This window comes from Tamandua tetradactyla, chromosome 11 (assembly GCF_023851605.1).
Source record: "Tamandua tetradactyla isolate mTamTet1 chromosome 11, mTamTet1.pri, whole genome shotgun sequence".
Classification (NCBI taxonomy): domain Eukaryota; kingdom Metazoa; phylum Chordata; class Mammalia; order Pilosa; family Myrmecophagidae; genus Tamandua; species Tamandua tetradactyla.
In genome coordinates, this window is record NC_135337.1 from 9555435 (window position 1) to 9575310 (window position 19876).

A 19876-nucleotide genomic window follows, 5' to 3' on the forward strand; every position below is an offset into this window, starting at 1 on the left:
CAAACTCTTTCTATTCTAGCAGTATAGTAAGATGGAAACAGGCACTGGATTGAAATTCTGATTGAGATGCTGAATGCATAGCAGGAGTAAAGAGAAAAGGAGAGGTGGTGTTGAAGTCTTTGACTCAGTCTTAGAGCACAGTGAAACGTTTGCCTTTCTATTATATGTAACTGCAGCCTAAGTGGAAGAGTTGAAATATGAAATTGATTATCTCTTGAGACTCTGCTCTATGGGATGATGTGGAAAGGAGTTTTCCTGTGGCAAATGTTCTCCTCCATTCAATGTAAGGTCCCTTTCCCTTTGCTGCTGTAATTGTTAGGTAGTATTTTTCTATCTTTCAGTTTATTCATATAGCAGTTCTGTTTGTTTCTGTCTGGGAACTATCTTTAGTCTCCCCCTAATACACATCCATGTGGATTCTCTACTTTGTGCCTGCCTGTCCAATCTCATAGAATGTGCACTGAGAGAACTAATTGCAGAGAGAAATTGGTTCTTTGTGTGCATGACTGATCAAGACCAAAGTGCCTTAATTTCACATGCCTTCAGAGAGATTTTTCTTTAACCTCTACTTTTAAGAGGAAGAAGATTATAAAGCATTATCATTGCTACAGGTCAGAATTATATTGCTTTTGGTCAAAGCTGTTGTAAGATTTACAAAGTAATCTAAAGATAAATTATAAAGATCAAAGCAGTTCAAAATTAAAGTGAATTTGAGTGTGAGTATAGGTACAATTTTAGAGTTATCATAAAAGAAACCATCAGACCATACATCATTATATCGTTTTAGCTATAGCTTCCAAAGTAACTTTAATTTTTATTAATTTAGTGAAAAGGAAAAGTAATTGAGTTATTGTTCATAGTTGAATATTAGTTAAAATTGTCACAAACAATTTCTGATTTATTCCAGATAAACAACAATAGAGTGATACAGAGGTAATATGTCGTTCAGCACATACTAGGTACCAGCCTTTATGTCTTTTAGTGTATGTCTATAACTATATGTTTTTTGTTTTTCTTTGTTTTTTTTCAGTTGGTTGGTTTGTTTTTAAGGTGTGGCCCAGCCCATATAACTATATTTTACATGCTGATCATTTCCAAACCTGTATCTTTTAACTCTGGCTTTCCTCATTGTGTACCCGACTTATGTTTCCATCTAGTTGTGCAAATCTTTACCTGATATATAATAGGCACCTATAGAATCAGGAACAGCATCTTAGTATTGCATGTATAGAAGCCCGTCACAGTCTAGACCCAATATCTGTCTCTAACCATACTCCTTTCCACTTCTGCCTTGTTTCTTATCTCCAGTAGCACTGTTCCCTTGATTGGCCATATCTAATATTATAGATATATATGCTCAATTTCTTCTCCACCTAGCAAGTTTCTACTCACTCTTCAAAACCCTGCTCATCTGTTATTTCCTTTAGAAAGTAGTCTTCCAGTTCTCCCAGGCAGAAATAATAGCTTTCTCTTTTCTGTCCCTTCTTACCTCAGTCGTCAATCATATCTTTTTTGTTTGCTTTTGTCTCTCTTTTAGTCCCCTGTGAACTTCTGAAAACTCAGGGCTCTTTTCTTATTCACCAATTTATATCTGAGACTCTGTTTAGTACCTAACAGGCACTCAGTACATGTTTGATAAATAGACATTATGTTAAAACAATGTCTGTAGTTTATAACTGTGTTGTAAAGGCTTGTCTGAGTTAAAGTAAAATTTTAGACCCATCATTTCTTGAAATATTTAAGCAATTTTAGTTAACCATTTTTATGAGTGTTGCTTTATGATGTCAGTTTTTGGCCTTTTAAGGGTGGTAGTACAATTCCAGCATAACCTTATTTCTTAACCTGTATTATGAAATGACTCGGCTCTTAATGGAATACTATACACCTGTTAAAATAATGAAGTAGATCTATATGAAGATGAGAAAAAAATGTATAAAAGATGTATTGTGAAGTAAAAAGTGAGTTTTATATAACAGTTTGATCCTATTTTTAGAAAAATGGTGTTAGTATATTATGCTTAAAAAAGAAATTCAAAAAAAAATAATGAAAACCAAAATTAAAAAAAAGAAATCCAGGAAACATAGATTGGATTATTATTTTAGAATCAGAGCTGAAGGTAGATTATAGGTGAATTTCATTTTCTTTATTTTCCAGCATCATAATATATTGTTTTCTACTACATAGCCCTATGCTGTTTTCATTTTTGTACATTGAATGTGAACTTTTTTTTACAATCCTATGTTTTGTCTTTTAATTTTTATTATTAAACATATATGTGAGCTAAAATTTCCCCCTTTTGATCACATTTGCTTATATAAGTCAATGCTGTTAATTACACTCTACAGTGTTGTGCTACCATAACCTGTCCTTCATTTGCAAAACTTGCATTCAACCTAAAGAGAAATTCTTTGCAAATTAAGCAATAGCTTCCCATTCTCTAACACACAACTCAGCCCCTGGTAACCTGTATTCTAGATTCTGACTGTATGGGCTGGCTTATTCTAATTGTTTCAAATCGGCGAGCTCATACGATGCTTGCCTTTTCTGTGTGGCTTTTTTCACTGAACATGATGTCTTCAAGGTTAATCTATTTTGTTGCATGTATCAGAATGTCATTTTTTATGGCTGAATAATATTCCATTGTGTGTATATACCACATTTTGTTTATTCAATCATTGGTTAATGGGCAGTTGGGTTTCTTCCATCTTTTTGGCAGTTGTGAATAATGTTGCTATGAACATTGACATGTAAATATCTGTTCAAATGCCTGCTTTCAGTTCTTTTGGGTTTTGTGGTTTTGATTTGCATTTCCCTAGTAGCTAGTGATGTTGATCATCTTTTCATGTACTTCTTAGCCATTTGTATATCCTCTTTAGAGAAATGTCTATTCTAGTCTTTTGCCTATATATTTTTTTCTATTTAAAAAAAATTTTAATATAATTTTTTTTAATTTTATTTTAAAATTTCCAAACATCAATTTTGCCTATATTTTTATTGGGTAATCTTTTTCTTATTGAGTTGTAGGATTACTTTATATATTCTGGATATTAATCCTTTACTGGATATGTGATTTCCAAATATTTTCTCCATTGAATAGGTTGTCTTTAGTGACAAAGTCCTTTGATGAACATATACTTTTGTAAGCAGAAAAATAATAATAAAATAAAAAACAACCAAAGCAAAACCACCCTCAGCTTTTAACCTTTAATATTCTGCTTTATAGAAAAGCCTAGTTAGCAGGAATATTTATTTTTGTTTTTAGTTTACCCAGAGAGTTAGAAAATAGCTTTTATGTAAAAAATTGAAATATAAGTATGAGTTTGAAGTATGAATTACACCTATATATGTGAGATTAAGTCAGTTAACTATTTTTGTGTCTGCTTTCAATGGTGTAACATGCTAGATACTGTAGTAGAATATGAAAAATATGGTTTCTGTTGTCTAGTAACTTACATCTTATGCTGGGTCACAGAAATACCTGGCAGTAGCTTATAAAGAAGAAGAATTGATACTCCTATCATTAATTTTAACTAACTTTTCCTTAAAATTTCCCTTATATTTTTGGCATTTGACTTCATTTCAGTGTCTAATTAGGAAGTGAAAAATAATGGCTTTGCTTTAAAGTTAAATTGCAAAGGTAGTAGGTAGGACATGATAGTGAAAAGTAAGGCATTCTTAAGGAAGGGTTTTTAAAAATGACTAAATAGCCAAGATTTTTTAATATAAAAACCCAAGATTTTATTTCCTAATAAACATGCTATGTGTGTTTGATGACCAGCTAAATTGTCACTTAGATTATTAAACAGTGAAAATGTAGCTATACAGTTGGTTTTCAAAAAATATTTTGACATATCAAATAGATAGTTTTTATATGTTTTACTGAATAATTGTTAATTCAGTATCTTTGCTTGTCATTTGCTAGGTAGCTTCCAGTATACTGGATACTTAAACAGGTTGAGGTTTAGTTTAAATTTCATTGAAAATCAGTTGGGATATTTTGTGTCCTCTATCTGTAAAATGAAGTGTACTTTTAATAGTAATGTCCTGGTTTCCATATTAAGCAGTTTTCTCTTGAAAATGAAATACTCTTTTTATGATAGAGAGTCTACTGTGATTGCTGCATTTTCTTTGCTTCCTACTGAAGAAGTTCTTAGTGCACTTGCAAAGAGCATAAGGAGTCATGTCAGAGGTCAGCTATTTGAGTCCATTTTCCCACAGCTGCCTGGTGCTAGTGATCTTTTACTGTGTTTTTTAAAAAATGGGCAAGGATTAGAGAGGATTAGAAAGAATATTACCCTCCTGAGTATAGGCCCAAGGCACTAAGGAGAGAGAACTCAACCAGGCAGCAAATGGGCTTTGCTTGACCAGGACACAACCTCTGCTGCATTCCTTTAAGAAACTGAATGAGAAATGTTAAGTCCCCAAACTGGATTAGTAAATAATCTCATAGTTTGTGACATCTACTAAAATAAATTGATGAGCAGACTGCATTCTTACACTTTGAGGAGAAAGCCAGAGACATCAAGAGTAAGAGTAATTAAAAATAAGGATTAAGCTCAGTAATTGTTGGAAAGGCACATTTCATAAATAAAGAAGAAAAAATATTCTAGCTGTATTAATATAATGGGTACATATATATTGATTAATAACTTAAAGCTTAAAAATTTGAAACTACTACAACTTCTGTTTTTTAAGATACTTCCTGGAGGGTGCCTGGGTAGTGTTCAGTGGTAGAATTCTCACCTTCCATGTGGGAGACCTGGATTTGATTCCTGGCCCATGCGCCACCACCACCACCCCTAAAATAAAGATACTTCCTAGAGTTTTGCTACCTGTACTAATTTTACAAAGTGTTTCACAAATTTAATTTATATAGTTTGTTTCATTAGTTTGGGGAACCTTGCACGTGAAGTGTAAGAATATATCTTTTGAGACACATCTGGAATGTTTCTCTTTTTATATTTTGTAACAGCAGTTAATGGTGGTTTGAACCTCATGACACATAATGTGGCGTCAAATTGATTGTAATAAAGGAAGTTATTTCAAATCACTTCTAGTAGGGGAAGTGCATTCTGGCCTCAGTCTTTAGAGGCAGTATTTAGCTAACTGCATATATATATTCTTTAAGCTTTGTTTAAATTGGCCACTTTAATAGTAAAGATGATATACAACGGGTTAAATTTGTATCTTTCTTATAATTAATACATTTGATTAATGCAACAACTGATTACATTGCTTTTATTATGGAATTTGATATTAAGGTGAGTATTTTCTTTCAAGTGTTTGAGAGAGAATTTAGTGCTATATATGAAGTAGTATTGATAGATTGTACCTTCTGTAATAGGTATATTCACTGATCCCTTAAATATACTCTCTTAGTTTAGTGACTATTCAAGCTGACCTTGTGCTACGAATATGTTCTCCTCATTCTTTTCCCCATCCCAATCTGCTCATCCATGTTCTATCCATTTTTAAATATCAGCTCAAGTCCCAAACTACAGGTCATAAATCAGTATCAATATCTCCTAAACAGAGTTGCCATATGACCAGCAATTCTACTCCTAGATATACACCGAGAGGCATTAAAGCATATGTTCACACAGAAACTTGTACATGAATGTTTAAAACAGGATTATTCATAATAGGCAAAAGGTAGAAATAATCCAAGTGTCCATCACCAGATGAATGGATAAACAAAGTGTGGTATATGCATTCAATAGGATATTAGTCAACCATAGAAAGGAATGAAGTATTAATATATGCTACATGGATGAACCTTGAAAATATGTGCTAAGTGAAAGAAACCAGTGACAAAAGATCACACGTTATGTGATTCCATTTATTTGAAATGTCCACAATAGGCAAATCTGTAGACACAGAAAGATTTGTGGTTGTTACGGCTGTGGGAAAGGGTGGGGTGGTAAATAGAGGGGTAATGGCTAAAGGGTTTCTTTACAAGGTGATGGAAAGTTTCCGTAATTGGCTGTGATGATGGGTGCATATATCTGTGAATATATTAGTGGTCATTGAATTGTATACTTTAAACAGTTGGGAGGTATTTGAGTTGATCTTAATAAAGTTGTTATATATAAAAAAAACTAAATTAAAAAAGGAATATTCCTATCTATAGTTTGTTATAGTTATTTACTTAAGAAATAATTTTTTATAATCTTTTCCATTACATTATAAAGTTCCAAAGAACAGGTGGGGTTTTGGGGGTAATCCTTAAGAAGCACAGTGTTTATTGATCACACTCAGAAAGTATTAATTTAATTGAATTTCTCCATGATTAAGTTCCTTTACCTATAAAATGGGAATAAGAAAAAAATGAATGAAATGTTGCCACAAAGTGTTCCAAAAGTTATATTTTATATTTTTTACACTTGTTTCTTTTTTTGAAAAATAAAAAATATTTGTTCTCACATTGTTTCCTCAGCATCAGTTTCCTTTTTGTATTTATTAGCAAGGTAACACATAAGTCATTTATCATCTTGTATTTATATATGGTAATGTTCTGATCTTTGGAATTTGCATATATAAGCATTTATATATGTAATCAGTCAACTTTTCATGCCATTTTGAGTAGTTAAATTTTTTATCACTTTGATTTTTTAACATTTTGAATTTATGTTTTTGTGGGTGTTTGAATTTAACACATTTTTTTCCTGTTGTGTGTATATGTCTGTGTTTTTTTTTTTGCATTTCCAGTATTTACTAGAGATGAAAAGTCTAATATTACCTCCAGAACACATTCTGAAACGGGGAGATAGTGAAGCAATTGCCTATGCTTTCTTTCATCTTCAGCACTGGAAGCGAATAGAGGGTGCCCTTAATCTGTTACAGTGTACTTGGGAAGGCAGTAAGTATGCATTTCCAAAGGTAACGATAATCTCTCTGTTCATTGCATTCACGGACAATCTGTAATGAGATTGTCAGAGTTTCCTTAAGGATTTGCTCTTTAGATTGGTTTCAAAGTTAAGTCAGTAGTGTTGCATTTGATTTGTAGGTGGAAATGCCTAATGTATTTATATTGATACCACATTTAGGGACAGAAGAATAAGAAATTGTTATAGTATTGTGCTAAGTGCATTTGCTTGAGTCACTATAATAAAATCTGTTTATTGACATTACACATTTGTAGGGAAAGAAAATGAAAATTTACTAGTACTTTGGCGTATAAGCTTTTAATGTGGTTAAACTATTTTTAAGTACTTTTAAAACTAGACGGTTTTAAGTAACTTCCAGATCTCTTACTTATAACTTCTTATAATCACCAAGAAAGTAAAGAAGCCTAAACAAAATATGTTATTATTAGATCCCTGTAATAATTCTCTTGGAAAGTACACTACAGCTATCAATAAAAACTCAAAAAGTAATTAATTCAATGCTCATTCACTAAAATTGGTTAATCCCCTCAGTCTTCAAAATTTGCACTTAGGCATCTTGGGTCCTGGCAACAGATTCCCAAGAATGCCATGAGGTAATTTAAATTTTCAGTGGAAATACAGTAGTAACTGTCAGACACCGCTCAAACTATTATCTCAAGCTAGTTCACAATTTAAACAGTAGGTCGGTGTCTATTTATATTAATGTTATATTTTTGCAAAGTTTTAGGTTTTGTTAGTACTATGATAAAAAGAAGAACCACACAAAAAACAGTGTGGACAAGAAATGAGGATGGTGGTGTCCTATCTGATTCCAAGGGTTGAGAAGTTGTGCAGTTGCCCAACAAGCTCATACATCCCATTAATAAGAAATAATGGTTTTTAAAAATGAAACAAGATTTTCTTTCTTTCAATTGATGTGTATTTTTGTTTTCAAATGTCTGCTAGATTGTTAGGACACAAACTTTTAAAGTTTTTTGGTCTTACTACTTAATAAAAAAACTATTAGATATTTCTTTCAACTTAGGGACACATAAAAATTACTGAGACTCTAAGGATACCATGTGAACACTTGAACCGAGAAAACTTGGGAACCCCTGCATTGACCATTTGCTGAGGATTAGCACTTTGCTTAACACTGACAGTATAAAGATTAATAAAGCTTTGATTATGCCCTTGAGAAACTAAATATCTTTGAGTAATTAGACTTCTTTTGCTTTTTCTCCAGTAGTCTATAAGTGTCTCAAAGCCACGGACTCTATCTCATTCATCTTATATATGTCTTAAATGCCTAGCATTCCACTTGGCACATAGGAGTATATGATTCATACTGTATTCCATCAAAAATCATCTTCATAGATGATTTCCTAGTAATGATCACTGATTTGCTCTGTGGTTTTTCTTGAGACCTAACTAAATCCTTATTTTCACAAAAGTTTATCAAGTCAAACACTAAAGGAGAAACAAAAATCTTATCACAATATTGATGAGTACTTAGCAAACTGAGTAGATCAATAGGGGTTCCTTGTTTAAGAAGTCTGCAAGAGTTGGTGATACTCTAGATCAGGGGTTAGCAAACTTTTCTTGTAAATAGCCAGATAGTAAATATTTTGGGTTTTGTGGGCTTTTCTCATACCTACTTAACCCTTGTTGTAGCATGAAAGCAAGCACAGACAATATGTAAATAAATGAACCTGGCTGTGTTCCAATAAAACTTTATTTATAAAAACAGATAGTGGACCAGATTTAGGCTGACCAGCTATAGGAAATCTTGGTGAAACCTCACATGTGAAGTTAGAAGCTAGCGAGAACTCATTTAGGTTGCCAACAGTGGTGGCCCCAACAGGTATGCACATTGCAGTTTTATGAAGATTCCTGCAAGGAATGGAATTCATACCTGGGGAGTTAGATTTATTGTGTCTATAATGAGAAAACTGAGGCAAAGAAGGACCCAGCCAACCTTATCCACAGCACCCTTTAGTTTTACTCCAGCTACACTAGATCATTCACAGTTCTCTAAATAAATCTTGTTTTTCAAGGGAAATAAAATGTTATATGGGAAATTTTTTTAAATATGTCTCAAAAATAGCTTTGACCTATAGTATAGGGTAGTAAACACGACAAATTGAATGTCACATTTGTATTTTTTTTCCTCAGCTTTTAGAATGATTCCCTACCCATTAGAGAAAGGCCATCTATTTTACCCCTATCCCAGCTGCACAGAGACTGCTGATAGAGAGCTTTTACCTAGTAAGTAAATATTTGTCTTCCTAAACTTAAAAGTAGTTGTGAAGGGTGCACGGGCGGTTCAGTGGTAGAATGCTCACCTTCCATGCAGAAGACCCAGGTTCGATTTACAGACCACGCATCTTGAAAAAGAAAAAAGTAGTTGTGAGGTTGTTTTTATAGTGTTACCCATTTTAAAAGTGCCTTTCAGGAAACTGTTTAAATATTATTTTAGCCATTTCTTGGATGTAGTTGCATAATTCAATTCATTTCCAAATATTTATTGTGCACAAGACTGGATAATGAAGGATATAAAAATTAATAAAAAGGAACAGTCATCTTACAAACATTTAAAGAAGAAATAATACCAGTCCCTCACAAACTCTTTCAGAAAATAGAGCAGGAAAGAACATTTACCCTCTAATTCTGTGAGACCAGTGTTCCCTGATAGTAAAATCAAAGGTATTATTAGAAATGGATAGAACAATATCCCTCATGAAAATAGCCACAAAAATTTTCAACAAAATATTAGCAAACAGAATCCAACAATATATAGAAAGGATTATACGCTATGACCAAGTGAGATTTACCCCACAAGCGCAAGGTTGGTTTTAGCATCTGGAAGTCAATTAATGTTATATACCCTATTAATAAAATAAAGGACAGTAGATGTAAGAAATCATTTTTTTAAAATCCACCACCCATTCATGATAAAAACTATTAACAAATTAGAAATAGAAGGGAATGTTCTCAACCTGATAGAGGGCATCTGTGAAAAACCTCCAGCTTATATTGTACTTAATGGTGAAAGATTGAGTGTTTTTCCTCTAAGATCAGAAACAACGCAAAAATGTCTACTCTTACCACTTCTCTTCAACACTATACTGGAGGTTCTAGCCAGTACAATAAGGCAAGAAAAAGAAAATGAAATAAAAGCATTTTATTGGAAAGAGAGAAGTAAAACTGTCTTTATTCACGATGGCATGATCCTGTATATAGAGAATCCTAAGAAACAAACAAAAATACTGTTAGAACTGATAAATGAGTTGAGCAAGGTTGCCAGATATAGAGTATACAAAATCAATTGTATATCTGTACATTACTAATGAATATTCCAAAAATAAATTAAGAAAATATTTCTGATCATAGCAACATCAAAAGAAGAAACCCCTTAAATTTAACAAAAGAAGGGTAAGATTTGTACACTAAAACTATAAAATATTGCTGAGAAAAAAATGAAATCTAAATAAATGGAGAGACATTCTGTGTTCGTGGATGAGAAGACCCAATATTATTCAGATGTGGCTGTTCTCCCCAGTTGAGCTATAATTATAATCCCTATCAAAATACCAGAAGGCTTTTTCTGCAAAAATTGACAAGCTGATTCTAAAATTTATATTGAAAAGTAAAAGACCCAGAATAGCCCAATATTTCTTGAACCAGAACAAAGTTGTAGGGCTACACTTCCTGATTTTAAAAAGAACGAAGAATTAAGAGGAGAACCAGAAGTATGTAGGGTTTTGATTGCTGAGAGTGTTTCAATGCAGTCCCTACCTTCACGAAGTCAATTTCTTAAAAAGAATAGTCTGTATTTTTTGTCTTTACTGCCTTGTCATCCACTCTTTTTCTCTGTGAACTGGCAAATTTCTGCTTAACTTTTCTCTTTTATGATTTAACCAGTAAACATATTGAAGGTTATATAAACTATTACCATGTTTTTAGGAAGTGATATACAATATTGGGCCTTCAGGGAACTCTAGGAAGAAAAGTTGCAGTTTATCTACCAGCAAACTTAATAAGCTAAAAAGAATAGTTGGTGTTCGAACAGATAGATGAAAAATTAAGGAGGGAGATTATGGCAAGTTGAGTATGCTGGTGTCTTTCCCCAGTGCCTTTCATTTTCTCTGTCCTCTGGGATAGGTGATCTCTTCCTTCTCTGACCCCTCACACTGGTTTTTACTTCTTAATCTTCCTTTTTTAGATTTTAAACTCCTTTAGGGCCAGGGTTCTTTTTTTGTTCCCGTATCTCTATAATGTTTATCATAAAAATTGATATTTGATAAATAAATGTTCTGAACAAGTCAAATTCATTAATTTATTCTTATAAACATACCTGGCACATTGTAAATATTCAACAAAAATGTTAAATGTTAGTACCCTTTCTTCCTTATCCAACTCTGAACTCGGAGGCTGCTCACAGGTTAATGGAAAGACTGATAAACAATGGGTTAAGTGCTCTATGTATAGAATAGATTATCAGGAAGTTCAAGGGAGGAGTGCCTGTCTCTCCAGAGATCAGGGGTGACTCCCAATTTTGTTGCCCATATACACACACATACATATATATATACATATGTTCATATGCCTAAATATTTTATGACAATCTACTTAACAGATCTATATAACACAACCTTTATATTTTGCATCTCTAAGTAATATATGGATCTAAGATATATTTATAAATTATATATGTATATATATAAACAGTAAGTGTTGTAGGCATGCTGTGCATATAGAAATAAAGAACCACTTTAAGCCATCTTAAATATAAAAGGGAATTTGTTGGAAGGAAATTGAGTTATCTGGTTTTCTCAGGTTACCCAAAGGTAACACTTTAAATTGAACCTAATCAGGGACTGAAGCCATGAACTTCGAAGGCCATCAGGATTTCTAGGAGTCAGTCAGTTGTCTGTATGTCTCTGTCTCTGGCTGCCTTTTTTTTCAATCTCTCCTCTTCTCACTCTTTTTACCCTTCTCTTTGTCATCTCTTATCTTTTCTTCTCACAGTGTATTTGCTTCATTCTCCTATCTTTCTCTTTAAGTAGCCAAGGTTGATGCCCCTGCAGCTCCGAATGTAAATGCCATTAGGTCAGGCAGACAGAATGGATAAATCTCAATCCCACTTCTAAAATTTCTGAGAGAGAAAATCAGATTTCCCCAGGTGTTCATCCCTGGTCTCATCAGGTGTGGCCCAGAGACAGGATCAGGTTTAAACAGAATTGATAGGGGGTTCTTTCTCTGTCTTTCAAAACAGACTTGGGATTCATCATTTTCTAGATGGGAAAAGAAGTCGAAGGCATGAATGAGATCATCCAGAGAAGGCACAGAATGAGAAGTGAGCCAAGGGTAGGGCCAGAGGTGCACAAAAATGTCTAAGGAATGGATGATTGAAAAGAGTTTGGAAGACTCAATGAAGGAGTGACAGACAGGATAATAAACAGAACTAAATATCCCAGAAACTTAAAGAAGGAAATATTTCCAAGTGATGAGGAGTATCTGAGATATGAGATCTGGCAATTACCGAGAAAAATCCATTGACTTTGGCAGTTAAGAGATCATAAAATGAGAAGTTTCATTTTCTTTTCTAGGGTGGTAGTGGTAGTTCTAGTTTTTGGTTTTCCATTTTAACAGAAATGAGGATATTTTAGTCAAAAGTATGATTCTTTAATCATGAAACATCAGTAGGCGAGAGTACAGTATGTTAGACTAGAACATTTAGCCCCGTAAATCACCACAAAGTTTGCCTAATAGAAGGCCAACTTCATATAGTAATATGAATAAAATCAGGGTTATTATCTTGTATTGTCAGAGCTATGGGATCCAGACCAGATTTTTTGCTTTTTGACAAAACTAATTTCTAGCTCCATTTAGGGTACTACTCATTTGCAAATCCTAGAAGGTAGGAAAGAATGAATATGCTGGGGGGAATTAATTTGGTCACTTCATACGTTCTTAGAGTATCTTCTCTGTCTCTAACTGTGGTAGAATGAACAGATTTTTAATTGCGTGGAGTTCTAAACCCAAGAGTACTTAATATTTTCTGTTATTAATTCTCCTTCAACCTTAATATGACTTACAGCCTTCTGGAATTTGCTTATGTACCTCATAAGTTCAGACTTGAACTATTCCCCTAGTTCACATAGCGATTTAGTTGTCTTTTATGCCTCCTGATAAATTTTCTCTACAAGCCAGTGATGAAATTTGAACTTTAGTTCCAAGGGAGTATTTCTGTACTAGTCATCCATTGTGTTGATGTATTAGCCAAACATTGACTGACAAATGAATCTACAGAAAGCAATCCAAAAAGAAATAATTAGGTCTCCCCTACAGTATAAAAACCTCATATTTTAGGACATTATTTTACTGAAGCTAAGATGTTTTCAACCTTATAGAGTGGGAGTAATACTCTCCTAAGGTTGTTGGGGAAAAAACAAACTAGCTAATGTAAATTAAAGCACTTTGTAACTATGAAATGCTATGCAGTTTAAATACTATTAATTCTTGCTGTTTTCTCACAGGATAGCGGTTACAGTAACTACCTGATATTCATAATAAATGTGTGCTCCGCTTCTTCTCAAGGACCAGGCTTTGTTCTCTTAGTTTTCCAGGAGAAATTAGCCTCTTGTGGCTAAGGGACAGGGCAAAAGAAGAACTGGTGTTTTGGGTGCTGAAAGCACAACGTCTGTAGCTTCTAATGTTTCTGACTAAAAAAAAAAAGATTCAGTTCTGGTATGCTTTTACTTTAAGTATGTTTCAGAGCTCTGAGCATTTTCTGGATTTTAATGAATCCAGAGTCTGTTTTTTTGTATAAATTTTCTGAACATAGAATAAGACATAAAAGTATCATAGCTACTGAAGGAAATCTTCTAAATGTAATCTCTGTGTTTCATTATATTTAAAAAATTAAAATTTATAGCTGACCTTGATTCAGCACTCAATTAGTCATCCCTTACTTATGCAGGATATTACATCAGGAATTCACGGATTAGTGTCCAAACCTGAGTGGTCAACTTCCTGGACTAATGAAGTCCCAGAATAGTTCTCAATTTAACAGACATTTGCTGAGCACCTACTTGTTATAGGTGCATCATAGATACTGTAAGAGGCTCATCTCAGTATTGTTATTCAAATAAGATGTAAATACTTGAATACTGTTGGTAATAAATATAACAAAGTAAATATGAGAATATGGTAAAAAAAAAAAAAAAAAAGACAAAGAACTTTGTTTGTGGCCACAATACTAGGACTTTAGTTTTCCAGATCAGTTTTTACGGTGTTCAATGAAATGCACATGTAGAATACTTAATAATGGGGTAAAGTTATTAACTGATGGTTCTGGGAAATCTCCAGTCACATGTCTTGATCTCTATACCAGACTCTGAGGTTTCCAAAGAGCAAGAATTATAACAACTCACATTTATTAAGCACTTACTGTGTTCACTTGTAACAGCTCCACAGAAACTTCTAGAGAGTTTAGCAACTTGCTCCAGATCACACAGCGAATAAGAGACAAAGCTCTTTTTCAAAGCCAGCCCAGCGTGACTTTACAATCAGTGCTCTTTCCTACCATACCTTCCTATTCCCTGTCCCCAGCACAGTCCTCTGGCTATGTAGATATGCTGTCAATGCTGCGATATATAATGGATAGTTTTCCTTTATTTTGCTTGATCAGAGACTTATTGTGCTTTTTTTAAACATGATTTTCCTTTTTTAGATTTAATTTGAAAATATTAAGACTGGTTCACACTATATTCTTGAGATAAAATCCATTCCTGCCTTTTCTCCTTTGCAGCCTTTCATCATGTTTCTGTTTACCCAAAGAAGGAACTTCCTTTTTTCATCCATTTCACAGCAGGACTATGTTCTTCTACAGCAATGATAGCCCTTCTCACACACCAGTTTCCTGAAATCATGGGTGTTTTTGCTAAAGCTGTAAGTATGATCTCAAGGGCTTGTGTAGAGTATCTGTAAAACACACAAGAAACCATCTCTAATCCTTCTGGGCTAAAGCAGTTGAAAGATAGAAGATATTTGTTACAGTAAATTGCAGAAATTGGTTTTGTAAAGTTGCTGCCATAAATTGTCGAACATAAGTCTTTGGTGATCTGAGTTATGCTTCTGTTGTTTAAAAGTTTAAAGAATAAGAAGAAAAAAAGAAAAAAGTATAAAGAATACAGTGCTATAACATTAAAATGTTGGTTTTGTAGATCACTTTGGTGGTAAACAATACTTATTACTAACTGAAGAATAATCCAATACTTTTTTACCATTAATGCATTTTCTTTGGTATTTGGAAAAAAAAAAAACCCTATTTTGTAAACAAGCCTTTTGATTTTTCCATTTAAATGAAATCTTTAATTCTAAGAATTTGCTAAACTTTAAATTCAAGAGTGCAATTAGGCTGGTGAATAAGTAGGTGGGACGTTTGTCCTAGGTACAGATTGTGCCTCTTTATTAAAAATTCTGCCTATTATTGTATCTCCATGTTCGTAATGGCTTTCTCCCATCTTTGGTGTAGGACTATGTATAGACCTTTACTTTCATTTTCACCCTTTGGTGTTGAACTGCTTCCCTATTTCCTGGCCCAGAAAGTACTTAAAGGGCTAATATGAGGAAGAGTGTCCTATGATTATTTTCTCTTCTACATGTACTTATTAACATACCCTGGCTCAAAGTAAAATTACCAAAGATTATCTGTAAGTCTCCAGGCCTTTTTTTAAAAAATGCATCTTTATTTCACATCTTTCCATTTTTACAGGTAATTAGGGTTAGAGGCCACAAAGAAATGCTGATTCATTACGTATTTGATGATTCTGTATTTTTCTCTATATGTGTCTACCCTAACTCCCTTCTTCCTCACAATTTATTTTCCTGCCTTAAGGCTCATTTCTAGAATATTTTATTTTGTGCCTTAAAGATTTGTTGGCTTTATTATGGCGCCAGAGGTAAGAGCACTGGCTTCCCTTTACGTTGTTAAGTTGCCACTGGCTGTAGGACTAATAGTCAGCCTCTGCATTTAATTCTGGGTCAAGTATCAAGCAGAATGTGTTTCTGCTGTTTTACCGAATGAGTTTCCAGTGTTTTCTTTGAGTTGGGAGCTATTTCCTTTTAGTGTAAAAAAAGTGAAAATAAAAACACTTAGTGATCACACCATGTTTGCAATGGTGCTGATTAGGGAATGAGTGCACATCAAGCTGAAAATTACTGTGTAATTTGTCATGGAAAAGACATGGACCGAAAGGGAATCTCATCCATTTGACAGTTGGAAAAATGTGCAACTGTTATCTGGCAATCACAGATAAACAGTGGGAGAGATGGTTCTTGGGGTTCTCTCAGAGCAGTGGGATGGGAAGGAGGGAAAACGGAGCAGGGAGGGAGATGTAGAAACTGGAAGGAATATATCTGTTGTTAGTTTATTTCCATGAGGTACTGGCCAAAATTATTGTGGGCTGTACTTACTCTATGCACTATCGATCAGTGTTAGTGTATATAGTGTCTTGCCTTTACCTAAGAGATTACTAATGGCACCAGAAGCCCCTTAAAGATTACATAGCACAAGTTCCTTAGCACTCTTTAGCAGGGTCTGACGATGAATGATAACACACTTTAAAGTGCAAGTTTCTTTTTAGGCCAAAAGTTATTAATTTACTGTGATTCTAGTCGATGAACAACAAACAGGCATTCACTATCTTTTGGTATTTATATAGTTGGTGGTATAGTGTTAAAAATGTTCCTGACCGCAGACTTTTACAGCCACATTTTATCTCTGGTCTTCATGTGTACATTTCAAATTCCTAAAAGCTAAGTATTTACTGAAAGTACCTGCAGACCAGTATTTGGTGCAGCAGTTCCAAGGGCAGATTCTGTTTAAGAGTTAATGGAAAATGATTATTGTATGTGCGATCTCCAGCTTATAAACATGTATAAATGCCTCTCTGTAGATAGACAGCAAGGGAGCTAGAGGCTCAAATTGTATTTTTTCATCACTTACAGTGTGGTCTGTGGTCTAGGGGGCATCATCATTTCCCAGGAGACTGTTGGAAATGCAGAACCTCGGGTACTACTCCAGGCCTCTTGAATCAGAATCTATATTTTAACAAGATCCCCAGGCAATCCTACATGTACATTTACAGCTTGAGAAACTCTCCCCTCTATGAGGAATTTAGAACACCTGGATAGTACTTATTTTATCAAGCTAGAAAAAGAGCAGCTTGCAGAGTGGTTATGAACATAGACTATTTTTTTTCTTTGAATTCCAGGCCTGACACTTAACGAGCCATGCACCATAGGTAAATTATTTAACCTTTCCTTTTCCTCATGTAAAGTGAGAATAGTACTACTACCTATAGGTTTTTGTGAGGATTAAATGAGTTTAAAATATGTCAGGTACTTAGACAAGTCTTAGCTGTTACTGTCAACATAGTCGTTGTTGGAGCTGCCATTATCGTCCTCATCATCCTCATCATCACCAAATGCAGCCATAGTGATAAATTCTAATGCCATCACATCTGTCCTAACAGTAAATTCAAAATACATTTTCCCATAGAAACTATAGTATAAAGTATGGCTAGGTGTCATTTAAACAGTACTGTCAGTACTATACATCCATGTTGTGTGAACCACAGAAAATGAATAAATATTTGAGTTCTAAGGCACTGGCAAACTCCCTTGTAAACAGAACCTTTTGGTAAATTGCAAACTTCTTACATAAGGATTTTCAATTAAATCAGATATTTGATAAACAAGTAAGTAGAAATCAATGAATAATCTTTGAAACATACTTGTTTTTCTAACTTCGTAAGAGATAGCAAGCAATTCAAGAAAATTTTCTAAATTTCTTCTGTTGTTACCATTGTCTCTTTTACACCTAATTTTATTTTGTATTAGCTTACATGCTAGAGAAATTCAATGTGAATTTGTTAAAATGCAAATTGCTTTTTTGTGAAGCAAGGCACTGGGGAGTAATGATTTTTATCAATTTTTACTGTACATCAGATTTAAATAAGTAGAAGGAAACAAACTAGAAGGGTTAGTGCTTTTAGTGTCCCTTTCTCCCTTTGAAGAATTGTATAAAGCTGTGTGGAATAAGACTACATTTTCAGCAAGTATGATTTTTTTTCCTGATTTTTCTCCTGGATGAGATGAAAAGTTTATCTGACATTAGACATAGAGCAATGAAAAAAAGTTATATCAATCCCCGGAGATGTGGAATGTGCTGATATTAGAGCTGATCTACTCCAAGGCCAGAATTCTTGAAAAAGGAGAAATTGCCGTTAAGTGGTAGGTCATTTTCTCACCTGCTTTGAAGCCTGCTGGGTTAAATATGAGAGTTCAAAATAAGGGTAGCCAGGAAACCAACTGAACTGGAATCTGATTCTGCTTATCTGAAAGGAGCTTCTTTATTTAAGAGCAGCACTGCTCTCTCCTTAGAGAGCCCATCTTCATCTTCCTGGCCCCTTTCATTTCTCTCCTGCAAGAAAAGCTTTCTTCTTAATAAGGCTTGAGAAGGTGTTATCACAACAATGCAAGGACTAAATGTGGTCTTTGGAGGATTTCACTAACTCACTGAAGAATTCAGGCTTGTCACGTGTGACTTTAATGCTTTGAATTCGAAGTGTGTTTGTATGTAAAAATTTCCTAGTTGGTGTTTAACTAAATGGGGGGCTTTTGCAACATTGGTAAAGTCAGGAATCAAGCAGATACTCAAATTGTTTTACTATGACAAAACTTTGTTGAAATATGTTTCACTAAACACATATTGTAGTTATGCTGGGGTGGGAATGGGCCCCGTTTCCATATATTTCTACTAATCTTTATGTGGGAAAATGTGGTTGGACGTGCCAGTGATGAATTTCTGAGCAATTCATAATTAGCTGGCTCCACGATAACTAGGGCCTAACAATCGGCTTGATTAATTTTTTAAGGACTGCATTAGTCAAGTTGTATGATTTGTTCCAAAGATGTAAAAGATCAGATGTACACTAACAAAGGGCCTCTCTACAGAATGTCACACTGGGGTTTCTTCAGCCCCTTCCTAAAAATAATTTTAAAACTTCTCCCCCAAACATATATTTTTAAATAATAAACAGATATGAAATGCCAAGTGTCTTTTACTGAATAGTGATCAAAACTATTGGGAAGTTTTGTCTATTATTTTCATCATTGTTTCCTGGACAATTTTAGAATTATATTTTGACATATACTAATAGAAAAGAAATAATAAATGTGTATTTTTAAAGGTTCCTAATTTTCCATTGTCATAACCAGTGACATGAAATTTATTACTAGATGATCTTTTATTTATTCTCCATCTGACTTCATTAATGCTAAAAAACGTATGATAGTTTTATACTTCTTTATTAAATACATAAGGCCACATTCAGAAATTAAATTGACAAAAACACTAAGTTTCTTTACTTTGTTTGAAAATGGATTATTTTTCAAAGTTGTAAGACTTATTTGTTTGTAAGAACTGATAAGAGTTTTAAAAAATATTTTGGATTTTAACTAAGCTTGTATTCCTGTAAAATACTGTTCTGCAACCATGCTGTTTCCATATTACTCCATCTGAGGTGTTTCCCTGAGACTATCCAGAGAATAAAGTGAGCCTATTGTGTGATAGGTCAGAATTTTTTAGTGTTTACATTTTTGTTCTGGTATTAGTGCCTCTGAAGTCTTTATTTGGTCAGTCTGGCATATTCTGATTTTGGTTTTCTTTATTAACTGGGATTTTTGTATCAAGAGTACAGACATTCTGTACTTCCTACAAGGATATTTTTCTTGCTTCATCTTCATTATTCTCCTTCAAAAAGAACTAGACTGAAGAATTTGTGAAATTGCTAATGTTCTTCTTTATCCAAATTTTCTATGCTCTGAATTCTTAGAGAGGGTGAAAAAGAAAATAAAAATTAGGACAGCATACTTTCAATGCATGTCCTTATCCCTTCCCCAAGGTTTAATTCAGTTTTGAAGTTTGTGGAAAGCAT

The 19876-nt window shown here is 33.8% G+C and overlaps 1 protein-coding gene across 9 annotated transcripts in view; it reads left to right on the plus strand.

Moving 5' to 3' along the window:
- Positions 1–19876, plus strand: part of ST7L (suppression of tumorigenicity 7 like) — a 148892-nt gene that overhangs the window by 104892 nt on the left and 24124 nt on the right. For 6 of the 9 annotated variants that reach the window (XM_077119887.1, XM_077119885.1, XM_077119884.1 and 3 more), the window contains 3 exons: positions 6709–6859; positions 9042–9134; positions 14683–14822. In XM_077119887.1, the coding sequence (XP_076976002.1) occupies positions 6709–6859; positions 9042–9134; positions 14683–14822 (384 nt within the window). The other 3 variants (XR_013159213.1, XM_077119883.1, XM_077119882.1) reach the window with 3 other exon arrangements.